This window comes from Perognathus longimembris, chromosome 15 (genome assembly GCF_023159225.1).
Source record: "Perognathus longimembris pacificus isolate PPM17 chromosome 15, ASM2315922v1, whole genome shotgun sequence".
Classification (NCBI taxonomy): Eukaryota; Metazoa; Chordata; class Mammalia; order Rodentia; family Heteromyidae; genus Perognathus; species Perognathus longimembris.
Window position 1 is genome coordinate 41,731,439 of NC_063175.1, and position 25,994 is coordinate 41,757,432.

The window sequence follows — 25,994 nt, forward strand, 5'->3', positions numbered from 1 at the left end:
ACAGTGAGCCCAGGCAGAAAAATCCATGAGACTCTTATCTTCAATTAACTAGCAAAAAGTTGGAAGTGGAGATATGGTTCAAGTGGTAGAACGCCAACTTTGAGTAAAAAAAGAAATCAAATGAAAGCATGAGGCCCTGAGTTCTCTGAGTTCTACTGTGTCCCCTGCCCCAAGATGAACACTGGGTCTTGTTTGTTTTATACATACTATCAAACACAAGAAATGCCTAGAATTACATAGCTTTATTTAATCATTGTTCCTATTACCATTATTATTGTTATTGGACTGATGGTATAATTTATTAAAAACCTTAACAGAGGAAATGGTTCTACATCTGGTCCACTGAACAATAAAGATATAGGTGTGCCCAAGTAATATTGTGGTCCCAGTTGTCTCCAAGGTCAGCTTTTCTCTGCCGTGGTGAGGAAAGGGACTGCCTTACGGTATAAGAGGTTAAGAGGGACACAGGAACTACGTCTAGAATCTACAGCCTTTCCAAAGACACTGGGGAATCCCTTTCCTTGGAAATCTTTAGGAAAAGTGTCATCTCTCTATCTTGAATGGTTGCCTAGAAACAGAGGCCTACTGAGAATGGATGGCTCTTCTTGTTTAGCTATAGCTGAGCTCAGTCACAGTAGTCTGTTCTCTGAGCTGTTGAAGAAGAGTCTGAAGAGGTCTTGCCTCCTGTATGAGTGAGCATGCATCCCAAAGGACTTAAGGACCACAAAATGAACTGGCCGAGAGGATGTCCTGGGGCATGTTTGCTGTATTTGATAGCACTCTGGACTCTCAGTATTTGATTCTTGTCAGGGTTCTCCATTTTGTGAGTAGCTTCCTGGTCCAAGCTACTTGGCATGCTGCTGCCAGATTAATCTCACTCAAATACCTTGATTTTATGGCTCAAGAAAACTTTAAGTAGCTTTCCACTAGGGATAAAATCTAAATTCCTTAGATCTTACTCTCAAGTCTTTGAGGACATAAACTCCAACCAATAATCCTCTGTAGTCTCCTCAGAGGGTTGGAGATGGTGAGTAATGAAATGCTGTGTGGGGCTTGGTTCTATCAATGATCACTTCTGGAAGAAGACAAGACTAGAATTTTCTTTCAGACAGCCATCTCTATATCCTAATGTAGAAAGAAAGCACAACCCAACACAGGATTTCACTATGCTCTGTAGCTTTGGCTATAATTGGATGAAGTGGCTTGGGTGGGGGTGGGAGGGTAGTGTTAAGATGGATTCCAGAACACATGGCAGTTAGTTTGAATTTGGGGTGGGGAGGGGTGAGAGAAGGTCACTTGTTTTGTTGGAAGTTGAAGTTACAGTTTGCTTTATCCAGGTCTCTGCTATTCCCAGGCAGCTATGCCTTTTTGTATTCTGCAGGTTCACCATTTCTCTCCATTCCTAACATGCTTGATGGAAACCAGTACCTCCCTTCCCATCCATCTGCAGCAAAATATAGAGTGGAGTGTTGTGAGCGAGCCGCGCTTGGCTCTGCTCCTGGGGAGAGCGGGACCCGGACACCTGCTGTAATAGTTCATGTGTCACCTGTCTTGGCAGGTGCACCACTGTTTCCAACATGGCTGACAATTTTGTTTTTGCTTTTGCTTTCCAGGAAAATTGAGGGCTGTGTACCATCAGTTAAGGTCGAGGACAAAGTGCGGTGTGTTTTAGCTCCTCTAGGGACTTGGACAAATGTAGTCTTATTCCTAGGAATTTATTTTGTTTCTCGATCGATGACACACACTTAGGTTATATGTGACTTATGTTATATTTGACTTACACCTTTTATTGGAACATCAACTCACTCAGAGTAAGATGTCACCTGTCATCTATGTTTTTTAATTTCCCCAGAGATGTAGGAGGGGTTTCTTTATAGGCTAGAAGAAATCCTATGATCAGAGATCCAGGCTTCGTGCTTAATTAGGGAGCTAGGGAATAGCTAGGGACTAGGACTTACTAAGGATGAAAATATATTGGTTTAATATCCAAATACTATTATTCCCATTATACCCATGTGCTTCAGTATTGCTGCTCTAAATTCTTAAGGCCTAAGATCGTGAGACCCCTTTCTGTGTGCTAGATATAGGCTACACTAGATCTTACTCAGTCCTAAGCCTCAATACTGAGCCTCCACTGCACGTTAGAATCACCAGGGGAATTCTTAAGCCCCCTGATGCCCCACCGGCTCAGCAGGCAATTAACTGGGCCTCTCCAAGGGGTGGGATCCAGGCATCAGTATTTGCCAAACTCCCCAGGCAAACTCCAATATGCAGCCAGGGTAAGATTGAGCTATTTGAGGGCAGGGAATCTGCTTTATTAAACAGAGTCCTCAGAGCCTCGTGTTGTACTTCAGAGTGGGTTCTCGGGAAATGTCAGTGCCTCTTCATAGATGTCAAAAGCTTCAAATCGTTTGATCTAAACCAAGCCCAGGGCCTGTTCCTCTTCCAGGATGGATGCATCTGCATCCATCTAGTAACCAGAAATTTAAGATTCAACTCTGAGTCTTCTCTCCATCCCCAACATTCCAGTCCTATGCTAGGGGATTTTACATACTAAATATCTCATATATATGCACTTTAAATATATAAGCACTATATATATATGTATATATGTTTATTTCCATACCTATCAGCACCATCCCAATCCAAAACACTATCACCAGTCCCCTGAAGTACCTCTTCTGAGGTACTCCTGATCTGGACTACTAATCTACATCCCAGTCCAACCGAGCCCGTTCTCCACACAGTAGTCAGAATAATTCCCTCAAAATGCAAATGTAATCCACTGATTAAAATCTCTCCTTGGCTCTCTGGTTCCATTAGGAGACAGAATCTTTCATCTGACTAAGCAGACTCCATGGTCTGCTTCTCAGGTCATGTGGCCTAGTCTACTAGGTCCTCCTGATCTGTGACACAAAGACCCTAGAGTTAGGGCCTGGGTGGTTTGGTCTACAAGTCCCATTGCCTGGTTCCCAAGGCCTCCTAACCTGATCCACAAGGGCCCTGGATCCACAGGTATCAGGGAGTCAGGATCTACTCCACAGGCCTCTGGGATCTGATCCACATCACCCAATGGACTGATCTAATTTGTCTACTGTTCTTAATTTGTCCTACTTTCTGCCATATTCTTTGCGCTCTATCCATGGTATCTTTCTCATGCTTCCTGAATTCCATCTCCCTCCATTCCCAGTAGCCTTTGCACGTCCACTCCCCACCCCTCCAGCACATCCTCCCTCCCAGTTAGTTGCAGCCTCAGCCTCAGGACCCCTAACTCAGTGAAGCCTTCTCAAGTTGTAGCCCAAAACTTCTTTTGTCACATGTTCTCCTTGCACAAATTCATGTCTCTGTTAGCACTTCCTCAGTCTGCACTTCTCCTTCCATTCGCATATTGTTGAGGCCATATCCCTCTGCCTGCTGAATGAAGCCCTTGAGGTCAGGAGCTGTGGCTGACTTGTTAACCCCAGTGCTGAGCAAAGGACAGGACACCAAAAATGTACTCAGTCCACAGTGGTTGCCTAGACACCCAAAACGCTGACAGAACAGCTCTGGACCTCATTGGTCCTGTTGTTCTGAGACCATGTGGCTTCTCCTGTCCCTTCTCCATTCAGGCAGCAGCTGCGCCTCTCACCAGAGACCCACGTGGCTCCTCATAGCCTGGTTACGTAAAACATCCCACGTGACTGGTCTGCTCGGTCCTTTCTTCAGCAACCTTCTAAAGATCTATTAATATCTACATCCATCCATTGCTTTTCTATGGGAACCTTTTAGTGTTTCTTCATCTCCTAGCACTGCCCTAAAGCTGGATTGTTGGAGTCTTGATGTTCTGCCCCTCTGGCCTATGGGCAATCCTTCTGATTGTGACTCTCACATCATCCCATTGTATGCCACTTGGGGCCTATCACATCTAGTGTCTGTTTGGGGCTGGGTGGGAAGGGAGGGAGGATTTCTGCTCACAGATGAGCACAGAAGGCCCAGGGTGAGTCTTCTGATTCCTGTCACAGCCTTCTGGTTGCCTCTATTGTCTATCTCTCTAATCTTAAAACCACTCACAGAAAATCTTGCCTCCTTGCACTTGTTTCCTTGAATCTCCTCAAAGAAACAATGGAAAGAAATCAGACTAACTTTCAGTTCCCTGGTTTTGTGAACTTCTAAGCACATTTTCTATTTCTGGGCCTCAATTCACTGATGATGTAAAATGGCACATGTAGACCAGATGATCGAAAAATCCCTCCATATGGTAATAATTATGCTATGACGAATCATGGCAACAATATCCGCTGACATTTATAAGTACACAACATGAGTTACATACAAAGCATTTGACTAGTTCATTTTTAAATTATTTCATCTCCACAAAAAAAAAAGCAAAGTAGAAATTCTTGTGGTTCCATTTTATAGATATTGAAACTCAGGCACAGTGAGGTTAAGCAACTTGCTTGGAACAAGTTGCTAGGAAGAGGTAGGAAGTGACAAACCCAGGATTTGAACCCAGAAACAGTGGCTCTAATGCCCTTACTTTAAAACAGCCAAGGTAGAGGCCCAAGAGCAAGCTTCAGAGTCAAATGGATATGGTTGGAGGACTGATTTTTGCTGTTAGTGGCTGTGTGGCCCCACCAAACCATGTGTATACTCCTTTTCCCCCATATGTAAAGTAGCCATTAGACAGGTGTCAGGGTGCATGGGCCTGTCATGTGGATGCCGAGAAACAGACCTTTATTTCCTCCCAGCTCTGGAGGCAGGAAAGGCAAGGTCAAGTTCCTGCCAGGGAGATGGGTTTCTTCTGAGGCCTCTCTCCTTGGCTTGCAGGTGGCTGCCTTCTGGCTGTGTTGATTATATTCTTGCGATGAGTCTTGACTATATCCTAATCTCTTTTTATAAGAACCCCTGTTATATGTAAGGATTAGGGTTCACCTTAATGATGTCATCCTACTTCCTTATCTCTTCAACCCTATCTCTAAACACAGTTACAGCCTAGGGATTTGAGCTTTGGCAGATGAAACTGGAGGACACAATTCAGCCCGTAAGGAGTGGGTTTTGTGTACCCTTCAGGACATTCTGTGTGTAAAGTGCTCGACATAAGCTGGATATGGGGGCGCACGGCTAATCCTAGCACTTGGGAGGCAGAGGCAGAAGGATCTTGAGTTCAAGGCCGCTGTAAGCTACATATCAAGTGGCAGTCTCCATTCCCTGGTTCCTAAGTTCCCATAACTTGATCCATAAGACTCTATGTTCGAGCCCACAGGCCTAGGCCTGGGCTAAGCACCAAGACCCTGCCTCAAAATATCAAAAAAATTAAACAATAAATCAAATGCATACCTCAGCTAATACAGGGCCTTTCCCTCCTCTCTGCCAGTTCTGACTTGGTATCCATCCCCTTTTCTAGGTAGTAATAGGGCCCGATGCTCTGCTGGCCAAACAAGAGTGAGCACTGGGTGGAATATTGTCTGTTTGGCAGCTATTTCTAAAGTGGAAAAAAAAAATCTCTTCTCATTTTAGATTGCTCATGGCATGGTTTACAGACCTTGGGTTCACGTTGGAAGCCTTGAAGTCTTAGAAAAATATTATGATGAATCACAACCCTTCCAACTTGGATGGCATATTTACCCAAGGATGCAAGATCACCTTTCTAAAGTGAATTTCTCCTTCTGTCCTAGTAAGTCAGTCTCTCCTTCCCCTGTGGCTGGCTTAGCTGAGGCATCAGCATTTTAAAAACAAAGGGCAACAGGCATCACAGAGCTGCCAAGGGCTGCTGTTCCCTGTGGCTTCCCTTGTTTACTGCTGAGCTTCACTTTGACTCCTGTGAGAGCTCCCCAAAGCCACAGCCAGGTAGAAGTCAGTTACCTAAGAAGCTAGCATGTGTGAGTTAGCAAAGATGTTCCAGCACTGTGTGTCTAGTGCAGGGGACTTGGAAGGAAGTGGGAAAGTCTTTCTTAAGAGTGATCATAGGGGCTGGGGATATGGCCTAGTGGCAAGAGTGCCTGCCTCATATACATGAGGCCCTGGGTTCGATTCCCCAGCACCACATATACAGAAAATGGCCAGAAGTGGCGCTGTGTCTCAAGTGGCAGAGTGCTAGCCTTGAGCAAAAAAGAAGCCAGGGATAGTGCTCAGACCCTGAGTCCAAGCCCCAGGACTGGCCAAAAAAAAAAAAAAAAAGAGTGATCATGGTCTGGAAGGAAAGATTAAAGAGCTGTGGCTGCTTCATAGTACCTGTGGCAGCTGCCATTGCCCAGGCACTAAAGATAGTCCTTAGCACATGTCCTCTGACCTTTCTGCTGCCCAGGACATGGGTGTGGTGGGTCCGCCCGCCCCTTCCTGCCAAACAGCGTGTCCAAGTACCATGCTGACAAACAGCTGTCATCTGAGGATCTCATCACGGAGGGCATGGGGCAGGGAGGGCCCTGTGAACCCGTGATTCCACTTGGGAATGGCATGAGGCGACCAGGTGGGCAGGGGGAGAAACAGCTGTCTCCTGAAACAGACCTGAAATGACCCTGCCAGTTCAGAAATCTGAGGAATGGAGAAAAACACAGCTCAGCCTGTGGTTAGAAGTGAGACGGAAGGAATTCCCTGAGGGCCAGTGCCAGACTGGGTGACTGAACATGGGAGTGAACCAGGAAAGCAGAAATCTTTAAACACTGAGCCAGATTAGTTGAGTTCCAAGCCAAGAATCTGTTGTCTGTTTCTTCTACAACCAAAGAGGACTTGAAGACTTCCCCCTCCCATGTTGTCAGTTGAGTGGCCTCAGAGAAATACACTGTTTTATCAGGTGGGGTAAGTGGTAGGAAAAAGATTTCAATTTTAATGTAGAAACTCCTTCTTCTTCTTCTTCTTCTTCTTCTTCTTCTTCTTCTTCTTCTTCTTCTTCTTCTTCTTCTTCTCCTTCTCCTTCTCCTTCTCCTTCTCCTTCTCCTCCTCCTCCTCCTTCTTCTCCTCTTCCTCCTCCTCCTCCTCTTCCTCCTCCTCCTCCTCTTCCTCCTCCTCCTCCTCCTCCTCCTCCTCCTCTTCTTTTTCCTCCTCCTTTTCCTTCTCCTCCTCTTCCTCCTTCTTCATCATTTGAGATAGGATCTTATAGTGGTCCACACTGGCCTCAAACTTGTGCTCCTCCTGCCTCAGCCTCTTGAGTATTGCAGGCAGGTCTCAATCCTTAAAATTTTTATGGCCATGTGCCAGTGAATCACACCTATAAATCCTAGCTCCTCAAGAGCCTGAGATCTGAAGATCAGAACTCAAAGCCAGCCGGTGCAAGCAAGTCCTTGAGACTCAGTGTCCAATTAACCACCAAAAAGCTCAAGTGGTAGAGCTCTAGCCTTGAACAGAACAAGCTGAAGGATAGCACTCGGGGCCTGAGTTCAAGCCCCAGTAATGGCACCAAGAATAAGAAGGGAAAAAAAAGTAAAAGAAGCAGGAGGAAGAAGAAAAGGAGGAGGAAGGAAAGGAGGGGGAGAGAAGAAGAAAATATTATGGCTATAAAATTATATGCAGTCATTATAGAAAATTTGGGAGAAAGAAAATGAATTACAAAGTAAACATTTCTATAACCCCTTCCTTGGGAGTACTCCAATCATCAGGTTGCCTTTCCAGTCTTTCTTTTTGCCTACAATTTTTTAAAAAAGGATGGAAGTTTACTGTGCACAGCAGAATAATCTTTTGATACTTACTGGTACGCCCTGCACCTTTTCTGGATCTTTAAATGTGCTTTTCAACCATGACTCTCCCTCATCGAGTGATGGGCCAATTTCTTCCCGGGGGACACTGGCGTGGTTGTGAGTTGAATCGCCCACCTGGCAGATTACTTACTAGGAACAGTGGGAGCAATGTCTGTCAGGAGAAATCTATGCTATTTACATGCTGTCGACTCGGTTAATAATTATCTCTAATATCAACCAGCGAGAGCTCTGAGTTAGTGTCAGCATCTGGTATTTATCGCCACATCACATTCTTTTGTCTTAATAGAATTGGTTCAAGTGGGCCACAACCCTTTTATTCTAGGAGCAAACATTAGAGAAAGATGATTCATCTTGAGAACCCCAGGCAGAACCCATGGTATTTATATACGTCTGTACACACACGTGTTCTTTTTATACACACACACACACACACACACACACACACACAAAGGTCAAATGACAAAGTCATCCACATTGAGTGTTGAAAAGTTTCTCTTACCATAGGCGTTTGGGTGGAAATTACAGAGTCCCTTTAACCCCTTAGGATCTGGATCAGCAGTGTGACTGTTGGCAGATGGTGTTTTGTCCCTGGGGACCACGAGTAGCCAATTCCCACTCTCCAGGATATTCTTTTTGTTAATGAAACAAACTACACAGATGACTTTACCAAAGGAGCAGGAATTGTGAGGCTTGAATGCCTTCTGTCATGTGTGCATGCATGCACGCGATATATATATATATATATATATATATATATATATATATATATATATATATATATATATATACCCACAGGGTACACACAATGATTTGTTAGTACCTGAAATACCACGGAGAATGAGGAGGAGCCAATTTACAGTTTGGTAGGGAAGCCTTTCGTGAATATATTTAGAAAAAGAAGCAAAAGGCTCATCTCCTCTAACAATGGTTCTTTGTGAATTTAAAAACCATTATTATCCTAAATTTGCTAATGGCAATTATCCTAAGAGAATTATTTGTCAGTTTTAGGAGGACTGTATGAACTGTGTACTTGATGAGGAGTCTAGTTTATAACCCATAAAATCAGGCTGTACCCTTGGTCTTTTCACTGGTTCACTGATGGCTTGAAGAAGCTCCTTTATCACACAGCTTTCCCCCTCTTCACCCCTCTCCTGACCTCCCTCCCCACCACGCATGCAACATAAGCTATGGGCTGGGTTAGGTGCCGGTGGCTCATACCGATAACCCTAGCTACACAGAAGGCTGAGATCTGAGGATTCCAGTTCCAAGCCAGCCAGAGCAGCAAAGTCCATGAGACTCTTACCTCCAATTAACTAGCAAAAATTCAGAAGTAGAGCTGTGGCTCAAGCGGTAGAGTGCTAGCCTTGAGTAAAATAGTTAAGGGGTAGTACTCAGGCCCTGAGTTCAAGCCCTAGGAACAGTGCACAAACGCGTGTGTGCACACACACACATACGCGCAGTCTGGCTATATTCTCAGGAAATATTAATTCATCTCACTCTCTCCCCAGTGGGATCTGGGCAGATATCTCGTTCTTGGCCCTATTTTCTCAAATGTTTGCTTTATCAAAATTTAACCAAACCCCAACATGCTCATTTGATTTTTGGCTGTCCTCAAAGTTTATTCTGCCATCATTTTAGCTTAGATTTCGATTTCCCATGTGAACTGTTGCTTTGTTTGTTTTAAGAAAAGGCTGAGCATGGTGGTGAACATCTGTAATTCCAATTACTTGAGGGGCAGTGGTAGGGATTGTAATCCGAAGCCCAAACAGTACAAGCAGGGTTGGAGCTGTGGCCTAGGTGGTAGAGTACTTGTACATGCACAAGATTGTGAGTTCAATCACTTGGACCTTCCCAAAAATTGTTACAATTTTTCCCATAACAATTTTTTTAGTTTATTCTTTTTATCTGTTTATCTGTTTATTTTGTTTTTACCAGTCCTGGGTCTTGGACTCAGGGCCTGAGCTCTGTCCCTGGCTTCATTTTGCTTAGAGCTAGCACTCTGCCACTTGAGCCACAGCACCACTTCTGGCTTTTCCTATATATGTGGTGCTGAGGAATCAAACCCAGGGCTTTCTGTATATGAGGCAAGCCCTCTACCACTAGGCCATATTCCCAGCCTCAAACTAACTTTATTTTTTTTCAAATTTTTATTATCAAACTGATGTACAGAGAGGTTACAGTTTCATACGTTAGGCATTGGATACATTTCTTGTACTGTTTGTTACCTTGTCCCTCATACGCCCCTCCCTCCCCCCCCTTTCTGTTCCTCCCCCCCCCCCCGGAGGTGTTCAGTTCACTTACACCAAACAGTTTTGCAAGTATTGCTTTTGTAGTTGTTTCTCTTTTTTTACCCTGTGTCTCTCAAATTTGGTATTCCCTTTGAATTTCCTACTTCCAAAACCAGTAAACACGGTTCCCAATATACTCAGATAAGATTACAGAGATAGTGTAGGTACAACCACAGGAATGTGATACAAGAACATCATCAATAATAGAAGCTACAGATACACATAGGACGTTGAAAGTAGTTACAACTGTGATATAACAATTGTTTCCATAACATGGAGTTCATTTCACTTAGCATCATCTTATGTGTTCATAAGGGTATAGCTATTGGGCCTTGTGATGCTCTGCTATGACTTGCCTAAACCTGTACTAATTATTCCCAATAAGGGAGACCATAGAGTCCATGTTTCTTTGGGTCTGGCTCACTTCACTTAGTATAACTTTTTCCAAGTCCTTCCATTTCCTTACAAATGGGACAATGTCATTCTTTCTGATAGAGGCATAAAATTCCATTGTGTATATGTACCACATTTTCCCGATCCATTCGTCTACTGAGGGGCATCTGGGTTCATTCCAGATTCTCGCTATGACAAATTGTGCTGCGATGAACATTGTTGTGCTGGTGGCATTACTGTGATTTTGTTTGTGGTCTTTTGGATAGATACCCAAAAGTGGGGCTGCTGGGTCATAGGGGAGTTCTATATTTAGCCTTCTGAGGAATCTCCATACTGCTTGCCAGAGTGGCTGAACCAGTTTACATTCCCACCAACAATGAAGTAGGGTTCCCTTTTGGCCACATCCCCTCCAACAATTGTTATTATTAGTTTTCTTTTTTTTTTTTTTTTTTTTTTTTTTTGGCGCCAGTCCTGGGCCTTGGACTCAGGGCCTGAGCTCTGTCCCTGGCTTCTTCCCGCTCAAGGCTAGCACTCTGCCACTTGAGCCACAGCGCCGCTTCTGGCCGTTTTCCGTATATGTGGTGCTGGGGAATCGAACCTAGGGCCTCGTGTATCCGAGGCAGGCACTCTTGCCACTAGGCCATATCCCCAGCCCTAGTTTTCTTGATATATGACATTCTTGCTGGGGTGAGATGGAATCTCAATGTTGTTTTGATTTGCATTTCCTTTATGGCCAGTGATGTAGAGCATTTTTTCATATGTCTCTTGACCATTCTCATTTCCTCATCAGAGAAGTTTCTTTGTAAGTCTTTAGCCCACTTGATGAGGGGGCTATTGGTTCTTTGCAGTTTTGTTTTGGAAGAAGGTAATTTTTTTAGTTCTGCATATATTTTAGAGATGAGGCCTTTGTCTGTTGAATGTCCGATAAAGATCTTCTCCCAGTCTGTGGGCTTTCTGTTTATCTTGCGAGCTATGTCCTTTGCCATGCAGAAGCTCTGCAGTTTGATGCAGTCCCATTTGTCCAACCTTTCTTTGATTTGTAGCCTTTCTGGGTCTTTGTTAAGGAAGTTCTGTCCTGCGCCAAGGAGCCCAAGTGTTTCTCCTACTCCTTCCTTTAGTGTTTTCAGGGTATCTGTTTTGATTTCAAGGTCTTTAATCCATTTGGAATTGATTTTGGTGCAGGGTGATATATAAGGATCTAGTTTTAGTTTGTTGCATGTGTTGAGCCAGTTTTGCCAGCACCACTTGTTAAAGAGGCTATCTTTCTTCCATACTATTGTCAAACTAACTTTATTTATTTTTTGTTTATGTGGTACGGAGGACTCGAACCCAAGGCTTCATTCATGCTAGACAAGCACTCTACCACTAAGCCACATTCCTAGCCCCCATAATTTAATCTTTATAAATTTTTTCTCAATACTATGAAAAAAGCCCAAGGTTTAGAAATACGCTGGGTAAGAATTACATAAGAATGGGGCTCAGTGTTCTCATTCATTGTCTCTGTAATTAAACAGCAAAAACTTAAACTAAAAAGGACAAGAACTTATATTGAACAACACAGTCCAGTGTCTGTTCTTTGTGTGTGTAGGTGTTACACACCTACACACACACACACACACAGTGTCCTGTAACAGTGTGTATTTTATTTTTATTATTTATTTATTTATTTATTTATTGCCAGTCCTGGGCCTTGGACTCAGGGCCTGAGCACTGTCCCTGGCTTCTTTTTTTTTTTTTTTGCTCAAGGCTAGCACTCTGCCACTTGAGTCACAGCACCACTTCTGGCCATTTTCTGTATATGTGGTGCTGGGGAATTGAACCCAGGGCTTCATGTATACGAGGCAAGTGCTCTTGCCACTAGGCTATATCCCCAGCCCAACAGTGTGTATTTTTAAAAATATTCTGCCTTGATATTACTCCTGACAGCTCTTCAGACCTGACATTTTATGGAGTTTGGACTCGGGGCCTCAAGTTTGCTAGTTAAGCACTCTAACTACCCAAGCCTGACCCTCAGCCTTAACACAGGGTTTTTTAAAAATGTAAAACAAAAATACATTTGTGGCCCTACACAAAAAATAGTGTATACTAATGACCACTAATGGTTTTAGTAAAAGGCAAAGGATTCTAGCTAAAATAAGCAAATGCTAACCGTTTTAGAAATGTTGCAAGCTATAGCCTAATCAATTAAATTTGCTAATTATTTTCTCTACTGCATGTTTGTTGTCTAATTGCCAGCAGAGGCATGGTACAGTATTGTATATTTAGGAGGGGTAAATACATTTTAAGATGTTGAAAACCAGCCTATAGCACTAGACCTCCAAGCTGAAGAATTCTACCCCAGGGAATTTTAGGGAGTAAAGCTTGGGTGATTGCTTAATTGATCATTCTAAATTAAATTACAAAGTACTCGCTCTAAATTTGGTTTAGAAAAACTTTGCTGGTGTGTGCAATCCTTTCCTTTGTCTTATTACACGACCACCCCAATATGTTAGAGAGGAAAAACTCCTGAGAAATTGCCTGATCTCAAGCTTGCCAGGTCTGACAGGCAGTTGTTTTCAGGAGCAAATTTTCCCTAAGAGATAAACCCGGAGACAGAATCCATACCTCTCATTTGATTAACTTCTTTTTTTTTTTCTTCTTCTGGAGTCCAATGGTACTGGATGCTAAGATCTGACAAAAGTACTCAGTCTCCCAGTCTTGACTCAATCTTCTAAGTATCTCAATTTAAATGTCACTTCTTGAGAATCTGCCATTTCCCCCCAAAGGAATTGTCTTCTTGTTATTTCTGTCCTCAGCATCTGCACTTCTCACCCCTCCATTTATCAGCATTGTGGTCACCCCTAGCTCTTGTTAGGGTCACACTGGCCACTCCAGACTCTAAGGTCTATGTGGCCAAGAGCAGCACCTGCTTTATTTGCCCCCAAGTCCCCACTGCCTGGTGCATAGTTATGCTCAATAAATACTTCATCGAAGTATTAAATATTAAAAATATACTACAGGCAAATGCTTTGGGCAGGATAAAGTTGCTCTGCAAATGTATTTTCATCTAAATTTTATTTCTATCCACGCGGCTACTAAGTGATGAAAGATCCATCTGTAGCAGCTGAGACTTCCAGAAGAACAGGGAAAAACGAAATTCATAAGGAGGACTTACTCACAACGGTTCTTGAGCTATGTGATAGCTTTTGGTGGATCCTGATGAAGGGGTGGGTTCAGTCTTGGTAAACAAACCCAATTTAGCATCCTGAGTTTGTCGGTGTGATGATCTGAAAGCAGGAGAACAATTGAGAAACAAGTGTCAAGGGAATGGCATGCAGTTGCTTTCTAGGTTTGGTTTTATTTGAGCTACTCTTCCAACAGGTCTTGAATGAGCTGCACAAGAAAACACATGGTTACTGGGACTCTGCTGGCCAAGTTTCTTCTCTGATTGAAGTCTTGTTCCATGGTCCAGGGATTCCTATGCAGTCTACCTCTTTCTCTCTCTTGCTCAGCTCCTACCTGACCTCCTGGCCAGCCACTCCTCTGCCTCAGTCTCCGGGTACTGTCTCTAAGCCCAGCCTAGTTCTGGATGCTCAGTTATCTGTACCTCTCTCATAGTGTTTCCCATAAACCTTCTGCTGGCATCCTACAGAACTAATGGTGGTTCTTCTAGCAAAGGAGCCTCCAAGGAAGGCTCCTTTAGGACTTCTTTTCTTCTTGGTTCCCCAACTTAATTCCCATGCCTGCATCTCCATCTAGTCATAGACTTTTCTTTGAGCATCTACTACATGCCAGGAACTGTACATGGCTGGGGACATCTGGGCAAACAAGCCATTGTGCTTTTGTTCTAGGATTCTCAGTCTGGTGGGAAGAGAGAAGTTTGTGTATAACAGCCCTAGGTGGATGCCCTGTGTTTTGTGAGCTAGAAGGAAAAGGTTAACTCTCCAGGAAGGGTGAGCTTTGGGCACAGCATAGGTAGGGTTGCTCCAAGCACAAAGATGATAGTGCAACATGCAGATGGGCTGGCATTGAAATGTAGTGAGTTGAGGAGAAATTGCCACAACATCTCAGGCTGCAGTGTAAGATGTCGTTTGTGGAGAGACTGGAGGTAAGGGAAGAGAGATGTGGGTTTTAGTGTAGGGGCTGTGAGAGCTTCAGCTGCAACCTCTGGGCAACTGAGAACTAGCTATTCAAAAACATGTTGAAAGTGGGGGATTGGAATGAATAGATACATTCCAAAAAGAAAAAGCAGAAGGGAGGGCGGTTTGGAGGGGCTACAGGAGGCAGCAGTGAGCACGTATGGGCTCCTTCTAAACATGTTCATTGAAGATGGCATCCATCCTACAGTGTTCCTACTGGAGAGAAGCAAGCACAAAATGCTGCTGCCGTCGGGGTAGGAGATGGCAGAGTGCAGACTGGATGTGGAGGGATATCTAGGAGCGAAGCTACAGCACTCAAGAGAAAGTGAAAGAGACGGTGCCCCCAGGAGATGATTGCCCCTTCTCTTAGTCCTGTTCACCGGGTCACAGGCCTGGGAGGGACCTCCTAGCAAGGCCTTAGAAGAAGTGCAGGCTGCATGGAGGTACCCGGATGTGCCAGGCTTGTGCCGACCACTCAGAGGGCCAGAGACTGGAATCTTCCATCCCAGGAGGCTGGGGGAGCATGGGGTTGAAGCTGGGATGTCACCTCTCCGTGCAGTTACAGCAAGAATTAGAACAGAGAGATCCACAGGTGAAGAGAAATCCGAGTCAAGTCCGTGTTCTATCTCTCCTTTTGTTGTAGATCAAGAGACACGCCACTCGTGTACCTTAAGGCAGGGAACTGGGGGAGACCTTGGCTCTGGATTCCTCCACGGGGTTCTGACAGCTTCACTCTTCCAGGATCACTTGCCTCCAACCCTGCCCAAGGCTGCACAGACTTCTGCACAGCCATTCCCAGGCTGGGCCTCTTGAGTTGTCCCCAGACTCTTTATCTACCCCGACGTGGGCTCCTCATTTGCAGTTTAGGCAGATGAAACATTCAAAATTAAAACATGATTCACATTTGCAATTTTTTTTAAGAAAAGGCTTATTCCCTTGGTAATATAAGGCCTATTTCTAAAAGCAACCTTCGCCTACCTGGCAGATTCATCCTCCATGATACGGGGACCGCTTGATGGGGTGGTGTCATCCTGTCCCGCCCCCTCCCACCTGCACCCCCACCTCTCCAGTGAGCACAACTTCACTAGGCTTGATCTTGAGGAGGTATGGGGCCTGAGGCAGGCTGGGGAGCCCCCATGCTGTGACCTGGTGTGCCACCCCTGCCTTCTCACGTTCCAGAGTAGGGAGGAGTAGCCATGGCGGTACCTTTTCGGTCCCAAGCTGCACTGGCCCTATGGCATTGGGATAAGGATGGTTGGAGATCCACAGCCTTGGGTGACCAGGGCCTTTCCCAGAAACTCCCTGCCCCAAGCCATGGACTCCCCTGTCATCTCCAACTGGAGAATGCCGGACCATGCCAAGATGATGGGGCCTGGCTGGTGCCGGCTTTCAGGACTCCTTACATCCTAAGGTTCATTTATCTGGTACGTGGGAGAGGAGGGAGAGGAAAGGAATGCTTTGTCAGGTCACCACCCAGCCCACCACGAGCCGAACATTCACCTGTGCTGCGTGGGATACCAGCCCTGGCCTCCGTTCTCAGCGAACCCTCTCTACCACGGGTTCAGGGAAAATCTGGGTGCCCGAGGACTCCCCCTATGCACTGACTCCAGACTGGCTGCCCACAGAATTGCATTGGCCTGTCTGATGTGCAGCATTGTGTGTTTCATGCTGCTGCAGTTCCAGCATTTTCTGCACTGAGTACTTTTGTCAGTACATGTGTCTGAGGCCCCAGGGCAATGAGGATGTATCATGAGAGGAGCTTGTGACAGCCAGGTGACTAAAGACCAAACTAGGCAGCAGCTCTTCTGGGGATAGAGGTGAGGCGAGGCCCTCCACTCTGCTCTCTCCTGCCTTCCCCCTTCCCTCTTTCCCCTTTTCCCTCCTCATCCTCTCTCCCTATTTCCTGTCCTTCAGTTCTGGCTGGTGGAGTCAGTGCTCTGAGCAGATTCCTGGTGGCTGCAGCTGGGACTAATAATCGTTTGCACTGGCCAGAGCTTGCCATGCACTGCTAGATTGGGATACCCCTCTGCCTTAGGGGTCCAGGGGCTCATCTAGAGGCTAAGATCCTAGGATAGGGCAGTTCTTAAAAGAAGCAGCTCTGCAGAGCCTGACCACAGCCCTCTAGCGCCACAAGAAGTCCGTTCCCTTTTCTGGTACTCAGTTTCCTCACCTCACAATGGAGGGGCCTGGTTTCTGCTGAATTAGTATGAACTTACCTGGGCTAAAGGCTAGAAGACTCACTGTTCTCCAAAGTGACAGGAGGAGGAGAAGGGGATGGAGGAAGACGATGAGGACATGGTGGAGCTGGAGAAGGAAGAGGAGGGCTGTGCCTTCAGAGCCCCTCTGGGCACCCGGCGCCGTGCTGTCTTCTGTGTGACTGTGAAGGGTGCAGTTAGCATTGGATACTGTGCCCAGCACTGAGCCGGCCCTCGGGACATGCCAGCTAACCTGGACTGTGTGCCTGCAGAGCAAGGCAGACACGAGGGAAGAAAGCACAGCAGCGATGGGAGCACAAGGTTGGAAGGTCAAGGCTGGGGATACAGCAGGCTCCATCTGAGCCGTCAGAGGACAAGAGCCAGACATGGGTAGAGGTTTTCTCTCTGGACTTGGGACATAGCTCAAGTGGTGGAGTACCCACCTAGCAGGCTTAACACCCCAGTCCTGAGTTCAGTCCCCTGTGCAGGCCCCTTAACACCCACCCCCCCACCCCCCGCAAAAAAAAAAAAGAGAGAGAGAGATTCTTTTCTTATTTTCCTGGCTCTTTAGGAAAGAGTGAGATCCATTATTAATGTCTGCCCCTGGCACGAAATGGAATAATGATAGGAACTCATGACACACATTTGTCACTAACGGCCCCAAATCAAAATCATGCTGACTCCTGTGTCTGACTCGGGATGTCCGTCCCTGCTATAGGCTCCCTCCACAGGTCCCAAGGAAGTGTTTCCATGGAGGAGAAGGGTCACGTGTGATCACATGGCTCCTCCGGGGCCAGGACTCTGCTTTTCCCAGGTTTAGTGGAATGTAGGCAAGTCATGGGGCCCGTGGCATCATTCAGTGGGTGCCAGGGAATTAGAGCCTTCCGGAAGTATATAACTTCCAGAAGTTTGATCCCAGGGTGGGCTGGCTTTGCTTCAGAACCCAGCCCAACATAGGCAGTCCCACATGCAGTCTCGCCTTGTTGCTGCCAAGGTCATCACGATACTGAGTTAGATTCTGAAAGAGACCAATCTGTTATCCCAAGTTTATTTCCTTTCAAAAGGGAGGATAAGAAATTTTGCCTCGAGTCTACAAAGGCCAAATAGAGGCATTGTTTAAGTACCTCCTATGCATACTCCATCTCTCCACCTATCCCACACTTGGGGTCCGAAGCTGGGTTTGTGATCTCTGGGCAGGCAGGTGCCTGTGTGTAGCTGTTACCCAGGTAACCAGCGGTCACCCTTCAAACGCAGGGACTTGGACCGCTCCCCCTTCCCTGACTCTGTCCAGGTTGGGTTTAGAGCTCCCTTGAGGCCGTCTGAATTTCTCTCCTTGCTATTTTAGTGTTGCTGAGAGCCTCGTGAAGTCTTTGTTCTCCCTGGCTGGTTACATAATGTTCTGAAGGAAAAGCAACACGAAGTCTCTGGAGTCCACTCATTGGTGAGGAGGGGACCCCGCTTGTGGTCTGATGTTGCTCTTGTAAGCTTTTGCTTCAAGCCCTCTGCTGACCTCTTCTGACTTGCTGTTCTGAGAAATCAAGACACAGGCATCCCCTCCTGCTTCTTTCTTGGTGATATCCACACAGGCATGTTCTCAAGGAAATTGAATGAGGGAAATGCTGCCCAGGGTGGGTAGAAAGGCAGGGTTGTCTTGCTGGGACATTGTAGTCATTGCAGAATCGCACAGACTTGATTTCTCTTGGCAAGAAAGCTGGGGACAGGTGGCTGTAGAGGTGGTGCAGCTATACAAGATTGTCAACAGAGTCCCTTACTTAGCTGCTAATTCTAGTATAGCTTGGCCCCTGTGTGGTTTCAAGATGGCTACTGCACTGTGACTTCCTCTACCACCATTCCCACAGATTGGAAGTAGGTTTCTTCTTTCTTCTGGCAGGAGTAAGCTTTACTCTGACACGCCCCACCCCACCTCATTGGGCTTTCCCTTCAGGCTTATTGTCCAGAACTGGCCAATCTTCACACAGGGGAATCCGATTGCTGTAAATGGTTTATACGTAAGTGTCTTAGCGAGGAAGAGTTTGAGAAAAGCCATTGCTCTCTAGGATTTTTGTAAAAATGTGAGGCTGTGGCAAGGACTAAGGAATTTCACCCACACGCAGTGGATCAAGACCTGGGTTCTTAAGCTTTGAGCAGTAGCACACTGTTTATCCCCACAAAACACAGAGAGAACCACTAATCCTGAGCAGGAACCATCCGAAGAGACCTCAGCCAGGGAGCTTAAGGTGACTCCAGCCTTGGTCAACAATTTGACTGAATTCTATGAAAGAGGTAGAGTGAGAGGCACCAGCTGTCTTGCTCAATGCCCCATCGAAACTGCTCATTGGGCCACTGGTCCTCAATGGTCTGATTTGGCACCTGCCCTGCAGGTAGTTAGCAGTAATAGAGACTTGGTTGGCCATCACGATTGGAGTGTGTTATTGGCGTCTAGTGGGCAGAGTGGAGGGATACTGTTAGGGAGCCCACGTTGCTAGACTGGATTCAGCTACTCGGTGACTGAGCCAGACCTGACTGCCATTCACATGGAGGAAGCAGGAGTGAACTGGAAACAGATGATGCCAGGAAAGATCTCTGGGAACTGGCCAATCCCTTCCTCTCAGGGGTCAGTCCTAGCTGCCACCAGCTCTGCAGGTGCGTGAGTCACAGAAGGAAGGAACTAAGTGGAAGGCAGTATGGTTATGGTTGAGCTTGAGCTTGCTTTTGGGTTTTTCCCTCAATATTTAACCTCATGTCAACATTTTCTCCTCCACTTTTTCCCCATACATAGGCTATTAAACTGTGCTCTCCAAAACAGGTTTGAATGCAGACTGAAATGGCAGCTGCCTTTTGCTTTAGGAATTCTGTAAGTTCTACACTCCCGGCTTTGTTCCTTACTAGGCCTGAGAAGTCACTGTTGGCCCTGATATGAGCTTAAGGTGACAATAGCATGGGCTTGGGAGCCAAACTGACCCTTATTCGTATCCCAGAATTTTCACCTGCCAAAGGGCAGCTTCGTGGAAATCATTTCAATCTGTGAGCTTCATGGAAGAAAGATCTTAACTTAGGAATGTTGTGAGACATTCCTGAAATTTCCATGTAATGCCCTTGCTCCATAAGAAACCCTCAATACATATAGTCACCTTGGCTTCACCATGGAAAGTCTTGGAAGACAGAGTTCAAGAGAAAGGTGGTGAAGGAGCTAGAAAGAGGCCCCGGTCACCACAGACTTCAGTCCCTCCTTGAGAACCAGCTAGAGGCTATTCCCATAGAATACAGAGCAAGGATTGACAAGCCACAGCTCCCAGGCCAAATCTTGCTCACCACTTGTCTTTGCAAACACAGTTTTGTTGAAACACAGCTTATGCATTCATTTAGGGATTGTCTATGGCTGTTTTGGTGCTCTAAAGGCAATGATGTGCTGATGCTGAGTAGTTGCAACTGAGCCTTTCTGTTCTACAAAGAATAAAAGATTCTTTGGCCCTTCATAGAAAAAATTTTACTGATCTCTGGTCTACGGGAGTTCATTCACATAGACTACCTCAATGAAGTTCATGAAACTTGGAGTCAGCCAGACCCAGCACGTGATATGAATGGTACCACCGAGAATTGTGCAGTGTGCTGCCTGTTCATCTGTAAACATCAGCCCGAACTGAGGAGATTGTACTGCAGTTTGGGGGTGGGGGCTGTTTGGGAGAGGAAAGAGAGCTGTATCTGTGAAATGTCAGTGTCTCACAGGGGACTGTATTTCCTGATGAAAGTTGACAGCATGAGGTTTGGGAGGATCTGAGCACACAGAGAGGTGAGTCTAAATTTAGACTTTCCAAAGACGATTTGTAAACCAGAGCCCCAGGCATCCTAGAAAGGGACCATTGGCATATAACTTCTCCTCTCTGGTTTGCCTCTACCTTTTAAAAAGGCTGGATGACAGAGAATAATTAATTGGACTTAAATAGGCTGTTGTTGGAGAGTCCATAAGAAATGGGTTAAGAATTAAAACTCCATTGTTAGGACTCCGGATCTAGACATTTCCATTTCCCTTCCTTTCCTCCCTCCTTCCCCCTCTGTGTGTGTGTGCGCGTGCGTGCGTGAGTGTGTGTGTCTGTGTGTGTGTTTTAAGATGCTTGTCACAATAACACGAGAGCCTGGGCTGTGTTTGCAAGAGTTACCCATATTCTCCTTACTTGGTATGATTGAGCACAGCTGACTGGGTGACCTTTGTGTCTCATGGGAGTAAATGCCAATTCCTTGGGTTTGAAATCCACACCTGAGATTCTAAGCAGCCGTGAACCACCACCTCCATGTGGAGAAGGGCCAGGCTTTTTCCCATAGCAGCAGCATCCTAAGAGCTGCTGATCCCCCCACCCCCACCCCCACTCTACTGCCCAAGGGCACTTCCGGGTACCATCTACCATCTCCAGGAGCACTGGGCCGTGCCAGAAATGAACCACTCATCCGTGAGTTGTTAAAGCTTTGATGTTTGTCTATCAGTGCCCTTATGGAGAAGGGTGGGGAGTTTGTAACAGACAGGGATGGAGGACCTAGAGGAAAAAACTAAAACAGTAAAGAGGCTGGAAAGAAGATGAACAATAGTAAACGCAAGGGGGAACAGGGAACGCTCAAACAAGGGCTGCCTGATTAGTGTGTTGAAATTCAGAAAGGCAGCATTGAAGCAGCAGATGAGGCTGAGAGGGTTGAAGTTGAAGGTCTGGGATATGGGTTTGTCTAAGTGGATGGGGTGTGTTAGGAGAAGAACCATATTAAGCAAGCTGCATTTGAGCAGCACACAAGAAGAGATGGTGACCCTTCAGGATATGAGGCATCCTTATTGTGCAGACAGAATGTACACTGGAATCTTCCAGTCCGGAGGTGTTTTCCATGCACAATGCACCTTGCACATTAGACATTTGAAGCTTCTGGTCTCAAGAAAGAAATGATATGTATATGAAGCTAAATAGTAGCCCAGGTTTGCCTATGGCATATGTCAAGTTCAGGATACCTGTGGGAACCCTTGGAGTTTAGGAAAGGGAGAGATATCACTGAGAACTTGGAAAAGGGAAGCGTGCTTTGTCTGGATTCTGAGTGGTGAGCAGATTTCAGCAAGAAGGGAGGAGGAAGGCACAAACAAGAAGCCACACAGGAATTAAGGGTATTTAGGGATCAGAACACCAGTAGCTCACACTTGTAATCCTAGCTACTTAGGAAGCTGAGATCTGAGAGCCCTGGTTTGAAGCCAGCCCAGGGCAGAGAAGTCCATGAAACGTTTCTAGAGCTGTGGCTCAAGTAATTGATAGTGTGCCCGCTTTGAGCAAAAACACTGAGTGGGACAGCACTCATGTCCTGAGTTCAAAAGTATTTAGAGGTTCATGGAGAAGATAGAGTGACTGGAATCAAGTCTTCCCACAGTGACAGCATGTTGGGCAGAGCACTGAGAAAGAGACACAGATACACAGGGAAGACAGGCCCTCCCGCATGAGACAGGAAGAGGGAAGAATTTTAAAAAATAAATGAAGCACCTCTTAATTATTCACAGATTATCTGCACTGCAGCAGATCACCAACAATGCTCCTTTGAGTTGTAGTGATGTCATCGGCTGGCTTCTGTCTCTGTTGACAGCCCAGCAGGAGCCAGAGAGGGAAGGAGGCTTCAGCATCTCTCCTAGAGCAAAATATGTCATTGCCCCCCTTTGCTGTACCCTTGGGAACAGGAAGTGTCACACAAGGAGCCGTAGGAGCTGCAGCCCAGGTAGAGCTAGCTGGCTGGGTGACAGAAGTCAGAGGACGGAACAGGAGCCAGGAAGCTCTGTGCTTCCCCTACGTCCAGGGTCCAAGAAGAGTTCACTAGCCTAGGCCAGAGAACAGCTCAGTGGGTGGGGCCAGCACCATCTCGAAGCATCTAGGCATTCTTAAACAGTGAATGGTCTTCATGAATGTCCACATCACATGCAGAATCAGTGTGTCTTGGCAGAGAGGCCCTTGGCATTTGGAGGTTGAGGAGTAGATATCAGTTGTTCATGGAGGGAGTTGCTTGGTAGTTTGGTCAACAAATATGGCCCTACCCCCAAAAGTCCAGTAGTGGCTTATAGTCGGACAAGCCAGTTAGGACCATGAAACTTGTTCACTAACTTTGCTTCCCAATGTGAAATTCTGCAAGCCTGTGATGGTTTCATTACTGGGCCCCTAAAACATAGCAGAGCAGGATGACTAGAGGTTTGAGGAGCCAACAGCAGAGTGAGCACACCTTGGTTAGATATAAGAGAATGTTTGATATCAGCAGAAGTGGTATCTGTTGAGTACCTACTAAGTGCCACATCCTTGGCAAACCCCCCTCATTAGAAGGCCCCTAAGGGGACTTGATATTTTTATACTGTTTTGGATTAGCTATGTCTCATAATTTATTCTTTAATTTCAGAGCATCGAACTTGCAGTCATTTTGCTTCATGTATCATTTACAGAGTCCAGTCGTGCTAAGTTGAGAGGAAAAATTATCCTTATAGGGGTCTGGCCCTGTAAGGAAAATTCAGATTAAAATGGTCTGCAATGAAATGAGATAGGAAGAATTTCACATCTGTAAACCTAGCTACTTGTAAGACAGAGAATGAAAGGATTGTGGCTTGAGGTCAACACTGGAAGAAAAGTCCTTGAAACTCCAGTTTGATGGAAGGAAACTAGATGTAGGGGAAAGGAGACACAGTTACAGTAGATGTAGATCTAGAAAACTGGATCTCAGATGCATGCCTCTGACGCCAGCAATGACAGAGACCTGAAGTAGGCAAATTATAGCTCGGATGCACACCTGGATAAGAAACAAGGACCTTATTCGAAAAATAACCAACAGAAAACAGGGTTCAAGCCATTGTGCAGTGGTAGAGTGCCAGCCTAGCGAGCACAAGGCCCTGAGTTCAAACCTAAGGACCGAAGGGAAAACAATTAAGCGGCTCAACCAGGTTTCCTTCTTTGTGCACAAAGCTATCCTTTCTTTGTGTATTCATGGACTTGGTGAACTTAGAAAACTGGCCACTCTCTTGGAAGCTATGATGCCTTTACTTTAGGGATCTGAATTGACACTGCTAGGTTTGCTTGTGTTTTTGTGCAAGTATTGGGGCTTGAAGTCAGGATCTAGGAACTGTCCCTTAGATTCTTCACTCAAGGATGGAGCTCTGCTACTTAAGCCATACTACCTTCATTTCTGGCGTTTTGCTGGTTGATTGGAGATAAGAGTCTCACAGACTTTTCTTCTCAGGCCAGTTTTGAACCATGATTCTGAGATCTCAACCTCCTGAGTAGCAAGGATTACAGGCATGAGCCATTGTCTTGACACTGATAGGTTTGAGTGTGTGTGTGTGTGTGTGTGTGTGTGTGTGTGTGTGTGTGTGTCCAAAGGCACCTAGCAAAGAAGGAAGAAAAAGGACCTATTTGGGAAAAGATTACTGAAGTTTTATTTTCTGTCTACAACTAGTTCTTTTGACTCTTCCCCCTTCCTAGCCAGTGCTGATGTGCTCGTGTGTGTGTGTGTGTGTGTGTGTGTGTGTGTGTATGTGTGTGTGTGTGTGTGTGTGTTTGAAAAGCATAACAGATTAATTTTGCAAAGGTCAGAAGAGATGACTCCCACCCACAGTTGGCAAGTGTTAACCTTGGGGGGAAGCGGGCATTGACATAAAAGCCCGGGATCTGATGATCTTATCAAATCAGCACAGCAGGAGGGTGGCTGAGCAGAGCAAAGCCGGAATCCCCTGAGCCAGCAGCCTTTCAGCTGGCTGGACAGCTCAAATAACACTTGGGCTAGTTAACAAAAGACGCCAAGTGGGAAGGTGTTAGAAGCTGGAGTGTGGAAATTTACCCAACATTGTTTCTTTGGCAGGGAAGGGGACTCCATCTGAAAGCTGCCACGTTTCTGGGGCTCCTCTGTGGACAGCTGAGCAATCTCAGTGGAGGCGGCATGGATACGTGGGAGAAAGAGGATGCTGTTCACGTCAAAGAGTCGGAAGGACCTGGCCCCGCAGCGGAGCTGCCCTTGGACTTGGGACAACAAGTGTAACTTGCTGTGGAGCTCTTGAGAGGCGTGTGGCTATCTCCATTTTTTTTTTCTCCTGATCTTCACCAGACTGGTTTGAGTTTTTCTAGAAAGACATACTGGCAGAATCTGAAAGAAACTCCTAGAAGTCTTTAGAATCCCTGGACTGATCCTTTCCTATGGCTTAGAGTACAGAAGGGGGCTGGGATAAGCAAGCACTGAAACCACTCAACTAATGCAACATCTCTGCAAACCACCCCAGCATTTCCGCCAGAAAGAGCCTTGGAACAAAGGATTCAACTGGGGAGGGGGACCGGAGGGGGCACTTTTGAATGCATATTTCACTCTGAAATTCTTGTTGATAGAAGATATCAACTTTCCCTAGATCTTGGCTTTTCCTTCTAAAATGCAAGCTTTGCAAGAAGCATGAGCCGTGCCAAGCACACAAGTCGGTGTCAGCCTTCTGGGTGCAGGTGAGGAAAACTGCTCTCACCACCAGCTGCACAGCTCGGTGAGCAAGAACCCATGCTGACCCCTCAGCTGTGGGACTGGACAGCATGAGGCATGCTGGGGAAGCCACTAGCTGGAGCTTGGCCATTCCTGACTGCCCCTTCATGACACGGGCAGCCACAGGCCACTGAGCCAACAATGGCCGAAAAAGGCGATTGTCTTGCCAGCATCTATGGGTATGACCTTGGTGGGCGCTTCACTGATTTCCAACCCCTGGGCTTTGGTGTCAACGGGCTGGTGTTGTCAGCCGTGGACAGCCAGGCCTGCCGGAAGGTGGCGGTGAAGAAGATCACGCTGAGTGACACTCGCAGCATGAAGCATGCCCTTCGGGAGATCAAGATCATCCGGCGCCTGGACCACGACAACATCGTGAAGGTGCATGAGGTACTGGGGCCCCAGGGCACCGACCTGCAGGGTGAACTATTCAAGTTCAGCGTGGCCTACATCGTACAGGAGTACATGGAGACCGACCTGGCACGTCTCTTAGAGCAGGGCACGTTGACGGAGGAGCACGCCAAGCTGTTCATGTACCAGCTGCTCCGCGGGCTCAAGTATATCCACTCTGCCAATGTGCTGCACCGCGATCTGAAGCCCGCCAATATCTTCATCAGCACCGAGGACCTTGTGCTCAAGATTGGGGATTTCGGGTTGGCAAGGATCGTGGATCAGCACTACTCCCACAAGGTATGTCTGATTGGAATGGCTACTGACACCGGCTCATACCCATACCCTCATACGCATGTCCATACCCTCCTCCCAGGATGTGTTCTCAGCTCCATATTAATGACCAGCCTATGGTCAATGTCTGGGGAAGGCTAG

General features: G+C 46.3%; 1 protein-coding gene across 1 annotated transcript in view; it reads left to right on the forward strand.

Annotated features, from left to right (window-relative positions):
- The first annotated feature begins 24,923 nt into the window (after positions 1 to 24,923).
- Positions 24,924 to 25,994, forward strand: part of Mapk4 (mitogen-activated protein kinase 4) — a 33,779-nt gene continuing 32,708 nt past the window's right edge. Inside the window, exon 1 of the mRNA XM_048363236.1 lies at positions 24,924 to 25,859. Coding sequence (XP_048219193.1) covers positions 25,314 to 25,859 — 546 coding nt within the window. The 5' untranslated portion in view covers positions 24,924 to 25,313. The remainder of the gene's footprint in view (positions 25,860 to 25,994) is intronic.